This window comes from Olea europaea, unplaced genomic scaffold (genome assembly GCF_002742605.1).
Source record: "Olea europaea var. sylvestris unplaced genomic scaffold, O_europaea_v1 scaffold3294, whole genome shotgun sequence".
Classification (NCBI taxonomy): domain Eukaryota; kingdom Viridiplantae; phylum Streptophyta; class Magnoliopsida; order Lamiales; family Oleaceae; genus Olea; species Olea europaea.
The window spans coordinates 36,590-48,506 of NW_019251867.1; the positions used below are offsets into that span (position 1 = coordinate 36,590).

At 34.3% G+C, this 11,917-nt stretch overlaps 2 protein-coding genes across 2 annotated transcripts; both read right to left on the reverse strand.

Annotated features, from left to right (window-relative positions):
- Window positions 1–211: 211 nt before the first annotated feature.
- On the reverse strand, window positions 212–8,597 carry LOC111385812 (phenylalanine--tRNA ligase beta subunit, cytoplasmic). The gene is made up of 16 exons (XM_023010233.1): window positions 8,450–8,597; window positions 8,310–8,365; window positions 6,936–7,036; window positions 6,600–6,729; window positions 6,388–6,503; window positions 5,826–5,892; window positions 5,474–5,515; window positions 5,375–5,382; window positions 4,917–4,950; window positions 4,658–4,734; window positions 4,225–4,351; window positions 3,977–4,144; window positions 3,087–3,215; window positions 2,900–3,001; window positions 2,063–2,197; window positions 212–734 (listed from the first exon to the last, which is right to left on the reverse strand). Exons 1-16 carry the CDS (start codon window positions 8,505–8,507, stop codon window positions 582–584), a joined length of 1,503 nt encoding a protein of 500 aa, XP_022866001.1. The 5' UTR covers window positions 8,508–8,597; the 3' UTR covers window positions 212–581.
- Window positions 8,598–9,112: 515 nt separating this feature from the next.
- On the reverse strand, window positions 9,113–11,914 carry LOC111385811 (protein disulfide-isomerase 5-2-like; the record flags this gene model as incomplete). The annotated part of the gene is made up of 4 exons (XM_023010232.1): window positions 9,113–9,720; window positions 10,186–10,493; window positions 11,231–11,601; window positions 11,796–11,914. Coding segments are annotated over 4 exons (1,116 nt in total), but the record flags the coding sequence as incomplete, so codon positions are not given.
- Between the last annotated feature and the right edge of the window lie 3 nt (window positions 11,915–11,917).

Consider the following 11,917-nt stretch of genomic DNA (forward strand, 5'->3'; position numbering starts at 1 on the left):
ACACGTGCTGAAATCATGGCCTAAAGAGAAATATAAATCAGAAATTTGACTGTACTCATTTTCTCCGATTATCCGCAAGAATATATAGTTTTAATGATGCAAAACTGAAAGGTACCTTGAGGTCTTTCAACATATTGCAAAAAGGAAATATTCATATACNTATTAGTACAACAAATGTCATCCACAGTTATCAACATAGTGGCTAACTGACTATCAGACATGCAAGACAGCCACAGCCTTTGACATCAACTACCTCAAGCAATTTATAAATTATACTACTTGCAGGTAAAAGTAGTACTAGTACTAGATGTCTAAAAACATGAGAATTGCACTAGATGGATGTTTCCTCAACATCAATCATTTAGTTTAAGAACCCTCTTTTGATCAGATCAACAAACAAATCAAAGTGAACAATCTACAGAACATAGCCAATCATTGTAAATCCCTTCAAAAATTTCAATTCCCTGAGGGTTTATACTAACAAGGACATGCAGTTCCACATATCTAGTTTTGGCATGATCACAGCAAAAAAACAACTTTTTACATGCTATGCTCATTTCAGGCAGATAGAATGGTGGATCCTAAAATTCTTTAATGATGAGGCAAATAAGTCTGCTAAACATAAATACAAGGAAGATCACATTAAATATTCTCATTACCTTTATTGGTTTTGGGTGGTCTTTATTATGCCCAATGGTTTTCAATATGCCAGGCATAAGACTGGTACGGACAACCTGCAAACATTCACAGATAGAATTAGTGGAGATGTACTAAGAAGTGTTACTGAGAGAGAGAAAAACAATGACTTTATATTCCATATATCCAAACTATCAAATAAAAGGGATTTGTGTCTGACTGCCAGTAACATTCATAACTCTTCAGAAAGACACACAAACAGGAAGTGTAAGGTTCACAAAACTGCACCTAAATTTTCATCTGAAGATAACAAAGACAAATGAATATCATAGATGCATGTAGAAGGAAGTTTTAAGAATCCAGCAATCTTGCTTGAAAATAGACATTTCACTCCAACAACTATCTATATCCGGATTAATCATTATCGAAATGTTCCCAAGGTTTTTGCACTCTAAAATTATACTTCCAAAAACCTATATTCTTAATACTAAACATTATTCTAACACCATATAAGTAGGCTGCTGTAACTAACAAAAGTTTGGCGAGAGACCAGAGAGAGGATAAAACCGAAAACCCAAAATGGAGTCAAGAGGCATAATGCAATGGCTAGAACTGAAATGCATTTCCAATATAAACACATTTCATAACTCTTTCTAAAGACGAGTGTGAAAACACAACGATTACAAGGTATGTAAACCTACTCTATTTTGCATGGACACAAACTCTCCAACACGTAATTTTTCATAAACGTAGGACACTGACACATCGAGGACAAGTCATTCTAATATTTTTTAATTATTTATTATACCCTTAATTCTGCAATTTTTAGTATAGGACACGGCACTTACCCAAGTAATTCTACTAAAGTAACCCTTAAACATTAGAAATTCAAAGATATGTAGAAGCGTCTGTGCATCATAAGTCCCCACTATTTAACTCAAAACAAATCACTGCATCCACTACAAACATTGCCAGGTCACTGATATAGAGTTTACTACAGTACACTAGCACAATGCATTATCCATTTCCCAGGTTTTAAAATGATCGAAGATTCTCAAGAAAGCTACACATTAATCTGCCAGGAATAATCAGTTATAAGATTAAACGAATATATAATTCTGAAATTCATAACCAAAAAAGCCAAATAAATACATGACTGAAAAAAAATTCGTAGTTTAGTTAGAAATTCAGAAACATTAGAAGACAAATAGAACATTGAATGCCTCTCAACAACTGACAATCAATTCAAGCTTCTAATATATCTAAATAGCGAGGTAAATAAAATACAGAATATAAGATTAAAAGAAACATAAAAGAAACCAAATTGTTTACATGTCAAATCAGATTGCAGCACTAAACAATTAAGGAAGAAATAGTTATGACAACATGATGTCAATAGCACAGAAACAATGAAGACAAAACAAACCTCAAATTCAGCAGAACGTGGATTTCCATTGATTGCTGCTGTTGCCTTGTTGTCTTTACGGTTGAGCATGGTGAAATTTTCTTTATATGAGCACAATATCCACGTTAATACTTCTGTGTAACCAAGCATCGCGATCTAAAAGGGGATTGTGAATAATAACAATCAAACACTTAAAGCTTGCTTCACACAGTCTTGCTTTCGCCAAGGGAGTCAAAGAGAACAGGAACAAAAAAGTAGCAACTGCGAAAATTACTAGCAGATATGCAGCACCAATAACTACTCACTGCAAGCTTTGGCGTCATAATTTGAGGCAAGGAAGAACAAAATGTTTACTGCTTTGCTTATTTAGAAGCACGATGAAGGGGACTGTGATCTACATATTGAGAGAAAAGGAGAGAAGGGTTGCTACAACCATGAAGTTTGGACTTGAATAATGTTTTGAGTCAGAAAAGCATAAAATGATAGAGATCTAGCTTTGAACTATCAAATAAATTAAAAGTTGTTCACAGTTTATGGTCAAACTGAATCCTTGAAAGATAAGGTACAAAGCGATCTTAGGGAACCATCTAGGAAAGTTATCTAGGAAAAGGAAATTTTTAATATCAAAGAAAGGAAATGACATTTGAATGACATACATTATACAACAATTCATTCCAGGGCTGATTTAGAGTAATGTCTTCGCAACTGAAAGAGTTGCATACATTGATGCAAAACATAGATCAGTAAAAAGAAGGAAAATATTAGATGAAAAGATCGACAAGACAAATAGTTAATTGATGAAAAGAGAGAGAGAGAGAGAGAGAGAGAGAGAGATATAAAGGCACGTATAAACTGTACCTCCATTCGAATAAGCTCACTGAGCTGATTCAAAGATTGTGGTTGCAGAGATGCCAGTTTTGCCTTGGGAATTTCATTGTAACCAAAAGCAATTGCAACATCCTTGAATAGAGAGATTACGTTCCATGTCAGTACAAGAGGCAAGGTGAGATGATCTTCTATGAGACAAATTCTTTAGGATCAATACCTCAGCCACATCACATGGATGAAGAATATCACTTCTTGTGGGAGGAACAGAAACAATAAAACTTGTTTGCTTGTCTTCTGATACAGAGTGCTCAGCATGTAATTGCATTTTGTTCAACAAGCTGGCCACCTGAAATGTGATTCTTGCATACTAGTTTAAAATATTACATTATGTTGGTGCTTCTAAAGAAAAGTTAAGGGCAAGGTCCATACAGCAATGTGACTTATTCATTCATTTTTTAAATAATTACAGAATGTAAACCGTCACAAACAATTGACTATGCGACAACCATACAAGCACATAGATACTTAGATATTCATCCATCCTAGCAGAAACTGTGACCTTGCTGGAAGCAAAGTATAAAATTATATTTGTAATATACAGTTATACACTCTTAGTGCTCACACTAGTAAAAATCGTAAACCATCTAACTTCGAAGCTAGCACACCCAGAAACCGAAACTACCGAAACGGCCAAACAGGAAACCTTGACTTCAATCGGTAAAAAATGAGAACATTAATTTTTTCCCCCCTGTTCACAGATAAATCTTTTAGAGTAATTAACGACGGGGGCAGAAGGCAAAGTAACAAGCCGAGAAGTATAACATTTTTGTGCAATTGCTAGTATACATATTTTATTTTACCTTTTATCTTCGGATCTTTTGGAAAGTATAGAATTAAGTAGTGATAAGAAACCCTTGAAGTCACACACACACACACACACATATATAAGGGAGAAAATGACAGGATCAACTTCAAAAGCCATACAGTTGTCAATCATCAAAGTCCAAAGAGAGGACAAAGGGGAGGAAAATGGATGCTCAGGCAATGCTAAATATTTTTTACTGCAAAGATCAAGTTTAGAAAAAATGTAGAACAAAGTTAGGGTACCATGCTTGCTGGCAAGGAGACTCCAACTATACTGGTAATGTATGATAAAGGCACAACCATTTGGTAAAGTGATAGATCTGGGTATATGAACGATTTTCCATCAGAGTATGTTACTTCTACTGGCTCAACCTCAAATTTTCTTTCACAATACACTGAAAACATGGTTACCTGCAACACTCTTCACGGTCATACAAACATGAAGAGAAAAAGTGGAAAAATTAGAGCACCGGTTCAATTCATTTTATTACCATTGTGTTCAATACAATTTTGGCTTTTGTCAAATCCGTTGCTGTGCATTCAATGAAAACATTCTTTGTCTTCAATGTAATGGCAGAATGTGCGCCATTAATAATTGGAGGCAAAGACAAAACAGTTCTGCAAAAAGAGCAAGGGGCTTTATCAGATCAAAGAAATTTCATTGATTGTTCCTCATATTCAGTATATTAATATTGTAATAACCATGTTTATAAAATAGATTGCCTTTATAATAATATAAGCTTGATATATTTTGAAAAAAGAAAAGAAAAGGGCCACAATATAATTGTGACATTTACGTTGCATTAAAAATAAAACTAATGGTGAAGTCAAATTATAGGACTCGGAAAAGACCAAAAGAGGATACTTCAGCATAAACAAGTGTATGTCTCGAAAACATTAGGCCCTTTACAGTATTCAAATTACCTGTTGCTGTCATATATGACTGGGAACACTGGTGAATCCTCAATTATATGCAAGAATTTTTTCAGTTTCAGATCCGACTGCAAATGTACCAAAGTATCATGTAAATCAGAAGCCATAGCAGGCACCTAACGAATGTACAAATCATGCATACAGGAGGCAAAGAGTCCTCAACATAGCAGGTGTCGAGTTCTGAGCACCACACACTTATGAAAGGAACCTCATAATTAATACACGTGGGAAGTGCAACTAAGAAACTCACTTTGTAAAATTCCATAAGCTCTGAAGCTCTTTGTCTAAAATGAAGAAAAATGTTAGCATCTTACATGTTAGACAACTTCAAAATACTAACAATAACAACTTAAGATCAAAAAGTAATAAGCAAAAAAATAACAGCATAAAAACAATAAAAAACTGAAAGTGAGAAAAGCCTGTGTAGGAAGAACACAGAAATACTAATTAAATGTAACTTAGACACAAAAGTTCAATTTACTAAATATGTTTTTGGTGAATCAACTTACACCCTTAAAATTTTAGGAAAGTCTAATTGAGGTGAGTCCAACTACCCAATTTGCAGTAATTATTTAACAGATCAGTGCAATGAATATTATTAATTTTTAAAGTGCTAAAAGGAACTGCTTATTTTTCAAGGAAATAGTGATGAGGCGATGGGGTTATCAAAGGGGGAGAAACGACACCCCATTTTTGTCAACTACTAACTTTTTCATCTAATACTCCACTAACATTGTTGGAGTCATACAATATTAAAAAACTGCAATAAAGCAATCACATATCAAAACTAAAAACATGTATGATTACCTGCTTCAGAGGAACAAAGTTTATTTCTGGAGGTGTCAAAGCCTGAAATTATGAACAGACACAATAATAAAATACTCTTTAATTAAGAAAATAAATCAGGCTTGAGTAACAATACAAGAGCCAGTAAGAGCAGCGATGGCGAAAAAATACAAATAGTCTGTTCGAACCAAATCTTTAAAGATATCTGAATTTGCAAATCCAAACAAGACTACATGTTTTCAAGTACCAATCAAACAAGGTATATCTACAAATCTAACGCAATTATAAATCAAAGGTCAGATCCGAACACTGCACCTTTTCTGACCAAAAAATCACGCACGTTTATCCTAAGGAAACAGACATGATGTAATACCTCGTACGTGAAAGGGCCTTCTATTGTATCCAGGTCATGTGTTCCTATCGCTACCAAGGTTCTTCGCCTACAAGAAGGAAGAAGAAAAACAAGAAATCAGAAGGTGCACAGTTAAAGAAAGTGTGGGAAAAAGTAAATATTGGTTTCTAATATAGTGATAACCATGAAAAAATAATAATAATAAATAAATAAATAATAATAATAATAACAATTTTACATTATAATATAAGTTACAATGAGAATAAACAAAAGTTACATTTATGCTGCTTAAACTTCAATAATTTTAAAGCTCGAAGATAACTAGAGATGTTTCATTACAAAATGAATGGTGGTGATTTGAGTCCAACACTTTTTAACTAAGAGTAGATGATATATTATTATAAATTTCCATCAAATAAAGGTTTTAAGTTTTATAAAGTAAATAAAATATGTTAAGAATATAGCAATCCCTTGGTTTAATTTCATTCACTAAACAGGTTATCAAGTAAGATCCTAGGAATCCTTTGCTAAGAAACAAATATCCAAGGTGCAATTCAGAATTAATCAGGTCTTAAAGCATTACCGGCAGATATTCTGATGAAGTCTGTCTTGAAGATCAATAAAGCTATTATATCGAGCTTCATCAAATGAAACACCTTTTAAAATAGCACACACAACATATGGACGAATCTTCAACGTCTGTGGGGAAGAAATTCTTATTAGACCAAACCTATAATTCTATAAATAATTGCCCCAAATATAATTCACTAAACAAGGTTTCCTCGAAAAGCATACCTCTGGTTTTACATGCATTTTGTGCATAGATTCTTTACTGATGTTTGCCGCACTATAGGTAGGTATTGGATCAATCCCATTAAAAATGCGGAGGGCTTGTGCAAGACCCTCAAGACAAAGCAAATCATATCTGCCACAATATTCAAAGCAAAAAAATTACTTATTTGCCACATTTCCAACAACGCACACTACCTCCAAGAATTTCATGCTAAGACTGTCAGTTTACTCAAATGTTGTAAAAAAGACATCCTTCTGTCTGAGGGTACTTTTCCAAACTTTTTCTTGCTCTCATCACAGTAACCAGTCAATTCAGTAATTAATAATTATCAAGAGAACCTGTTAGCCGGAACTTCAATCTTGCATATCCATTCCTCATCCTCAGATGGATTTTCATCTTCCAAGAGCTTCTCTTTCCGGATTATGGCTTTTTCTGTCATCTGTATTTCACATTTTTTACACATATAAATCTTAAAAAGAAAAGACAACAAAAAATTCTGTCCAGAGAATATAACTAGCAGTTGACATATTAATACCTAAATTGCAATTAGAAATCAATAGCTAAAAAGGAAATTGATTGAAATCTATGTTTTCAAGGTAAGCATTCATTCTACCGCCACAGCCTCATACAATAAAATAAACTATTTCCTAAAATAGCATATAATCGCACATTTCCCATGAGACACATAAACGAGTAAATTTAACCAATAATCACTGAACTTTACACTTGATTACTACTTGCTCACTCATCTTTCAAAAATTACTGAATACTCACTCATCTTTTCGTATAATTACTCATTCACCACTCGTCTCTTCAAATAATTGGACTACTTTTACGGCAAATTTTCGACAACTTCCGACCACAAAGAATGTCGAATTTTGATACCGTTGGAAAGTCCACGATGTTTTCTTCAATTACCACCCAAAATCTTATTATAATTTCAAGGGATTCGATCGAAAAATTGCCTTAAAAGTCACCCAAAAAATCTGAAAATCTGCCCCGATTTTCAGATTTTTTGGGCGACTTTTAAGGCAATTTTTCGACAACTTTCGACCATCAAAACTATCTAATTTTAATACCATTGGAAAGCCCACAATGCCCTCTTCAATTACCACCCAAAATTTCCTGATAACTCCAAAGGATTCGGTCGGAATAAACCCACAAAGTCAGCGTCCCGAACTTTGTCCAGATTTTCGCCTTTTCAAAATACTGATTTTGTGGGTTTATTCCGACCGAATCCTTTGGAGTTATGGGAAAATTTTGGATGGTAATTGAAGAGGACATTATGGGCATTCCAATGGTATCAAAATTCGATAGTTTTGATGGTCGAAAGTTGCCGAAAAATTGCTTTAAAAGTTGCCCAAAAAATCTGAAAATCTGGGCAGATTTTCGAAACTTTTGGGCAACTTTTAAGGCAATTTTTCGATCGAATTTCTTGGAGTTATAATGAGATTTTGGGTGATAATTGAAGAGGATATCGCGGACTTTCTAACGGTATCAAAATTCGACATTCTTTGTGGTCGAAATTTGTCGAAAATTTGCCGTAAAACTCGTCCAATTATTTGAAGAGACGAGTAGTAATGAGTAATTATATAAAAAGATGAGTGAGCATTCAGAAATCTGTGAAAGATGAGTGAGCAAGTCGTAATCAATTGTAAAGTTCAGTGATTATTGGTTAAATTTACTCACACGTAAACTGTGATAGTACTTACAACATCATCAAGCTCAATGCCAAAATTGAAACATAAATCGTCAAACTCTTCTTGAGCTGAGATCGGAAAAAAAAAAAAAAAAGTCAGGTATCTGGCATATATAAAAATATATACATAAATATACAGAGAAAGATTATTACTGTACTCGCGGCCTAGGGCTTGGAAGAGGCGATCTCTGCCGACGCTAACAGTAGGCATGGCTGCGAATTGGAAACGGAAGGAACTTCAGAGGGCGATTGTTTGTCCAATCTCTAGTCGCAATTGGTCCAATTATCAAATGGTCAGTATACTTCATATTTGTGACAATTAGGTCCCTATACTATTTTATATCGATTTAGTCCACTTCGTTCAATTCCATTATACTGCTTAATGCCCAACATAATGTGATTGTTACGTCGAAACGGTCATCCTACACGGTTGTCAAAAAGTAACGAACTAATACAATCAAAAAAGTCGCTTTAAACCCCCACTTGTAGATTGATAATAATTCTAATTATATATTATTTGATTGTATCACTTCTTCAGGTCATTTTTTAATGGCCTTGCTCGATGACCGTCAATAATTTTCAGCCACATTAAATAGTACAATAAAGTTGAACGAAGTGATTAAACCGAACAAATTAAAATATAATAATCGAATTGATGTAACATTGAAATTTAGTGATCCAATTTAATCAAACTACAACCACGACATAATTCGTCCAATGTTTCCTAGCGTATTTAAATTGATGCATAAAATACACCACTCAACTATAAATTTTAATCTTAAGAGACATATAAAGTTAGTCCAACTTAATTCAACATTTCAAGTTCAAATCAAGTTGGTAGGGGAAAAAAAATACTCATCGTTTACAAGTTCATCAACTAGAGATGTTCTAACCCAATATTCAGGACAAACAGAGGAAAATGAGATGGGGATTCTTGAATCTTAACGGTAATAAGCCATATTTCATCCAAAAAATTTCCATAAATAGTTCAACTAAATATTTTTCAAAACATAAAATCTGAAATACCCAGAAATATAACACAAGTGGGTAAAATCGGTCCCCAGAATCATGTTTAATCATTAACGATGATTCATTCAAGAAGAAAATCAATCCTCCTTGTCAGCAGCTCGACGTAGTTCTCTGGTTTCTGGCTGGAAGGGGGCGTTCCTTGAATGATCTATCTGATCCCGGGTACCGACCGTTAATGGTTCCTCTTTGCACATTGTAAGGATCAGAATTATTATTACCAGCAACACTAATATACTAATGAAAAAATATTTGCCCCCCAATTGTGAGTTGATAAAACCCATCAAGGTTGGACCACTGATCCGCTTCTGTATTACACTTCCTTCTCTATAACCTTCAAGGAATTTCGAGATTTGGGTGCCGGGATCTGATTCTTCAATGCTTTCTGAACCAATAACCTTGAGAAAATATAATGCAACGTGAGAGCCAAGTTAACAATTTTGGGAGCCCTAATAGCATGGGTACAAGATAAAAGTTGTAACGTTAAAGGGCCTAATATTTAAGGAGATATTGAAAGTTTAGACATCTAAATCAGCAATAGAATATAATTCATATCAATTTAAACCAAAGTTCAATTCAGTCAAATTCTCGTCAAAAGAAGGATATATAGATGCATAATGCAAAAGTCGAGATGAACATTGATATGGGTGTCCTTAGATTGGTCATTGGTAGTCTAGCATGTATGATTAAATCCATAATAAGGATTATTACTTCTCCAAAACTCGAATCATTTATAGATAAGAGCTTTTGTTGAGAAAAATAAATTAAGAAAGCCATGATTAAAATATTCTCACAGATTTAAAAAATAAATAAATAACGGTTATGGAAATATAGCGTTTGAGAATACAGTAATGCGCACTTACTGTGTAATACTCCTCATTTCCATCCCAAACAATCATTTTTGGCAGCTGAGTTGTCTTATACACTTCAAATGATTCAGCAAAATCTCGCCACTGCTTGATCCCAACATAACTGAATACTAAGTGACGATTTGCAGATGCAGCAGACTTTAAGACTTTTATTAAATTATTGGACTTCTCATCTGTTTCATCCTTCATTATTGTTAGAACAATCTTCCTCTTATCATCTTTCAGCGACCTCAATGAATCTTCATTCATGGGTAATACCAGAGGTAGCAAACTTTGTTGTATGTAATCTTCAAGGAATTTATCTGCCATTCAGAATCAAACAAAATATTAGCAAGTTTCTTTGAGTCCACTCTTCTTCATTGATTGATTCGTCGAAGCCTTTACGTTCCCATGTTCACCTTCTAACACTGTCTCTCACCCTCTCAAGACACAGGAAACTTCATGTCTCTCCCCTTATATAAATACACAATTCTCTACAAATGCACAGACAAGCAGGGGATTGAGGGAGAGCCTGGGAGTTGGGGCAGGGGTGATATTCATCCATTTTGTGCTGTTTATGCCAGACATTCATCCCCAATCCTTCATTTGAATTTTCCTTCCCAGTCTATACATCAATCAAAATGAGAGGGGATATCTTATATTAAGTTCATCGATTTCTTCTCAATGGTTCCAAATCCAGAAAGATCCAAATGGATGTTAGCAATAAAAGGGCATTCACAATTCTCTCAATGTCATAATTTTCAAGCAATATTTCTAGCATATTGTCAACAATTTTCCAAAACATTCCAATGTTTGAAATGGATGGCCCTTTTATATGAGAATCAGGATTTGGTCATCATGCATTTTAACATTTAGTTTCAATAAGAGCCTTTAACCTTACCTACAACAGCTTGAACAACAACAGAATGTGCTATAAATTATAAACCACGAGAATTCTTGAAAAGCACAATATATCAAAACGCCATAAGCTTTGGCAAGATTAAAAAATTTCAAAACTACTACTTTCGAAGAAAAATATGATACTTAAACACAAGCTAACCTTCAAAGGGCCCATAAAATATGCTCTGTTCACTGTGGGCTGGATGAGAGGCAACCAAAGCAGGCACTTTATCAAAATCATACAAAGTCACGATATTGTCCGAGAAATCTTTTGCAACTGAAAACCAAGCTTTCTTCTTATACTTAACAGCCAAATTTGATATCATGGACTCATTTAACCCAAAGCCTATGAATATAGGAAAATGAGTACCAGCTGCTTCCACGAATTCGCTAATAGCCGAGTCCGAATCTAGAATAGCAACATCAGGAGCAACAAATTTTGTCAGAAACCGAACAAGTAAGTCAGCTGGTCGAGGTCCATAATATTCTGTAGGAACTCCATGCACAAATATCTTCAGAGTTGGATATCCACTGCATTAAAAGATAAACTTTTTAGTATTTTCCACCTTTCTCTTGGTGCTAAGATCAGAAACTTGGGTCTCAAAACAATAATCTAGTTTTCTACTTAAGATCTTAGCTAAAGGAAAGCAATAAACACCAAATTCAAGCTACAGGGGAATGTTGTTATCAGATTCCAGTTGAATTGAAAGGCCGCAACAACATACTGAATTTCATGCTTAGAAGCAAGACGTTTATATTTATCAGCATTTACTTTCGCCACAATGATGGGTTTCTTCAATCCAGCCAGAACAGGGGCAGCTTTATCCAACTGCAGTGCAGCATTTAA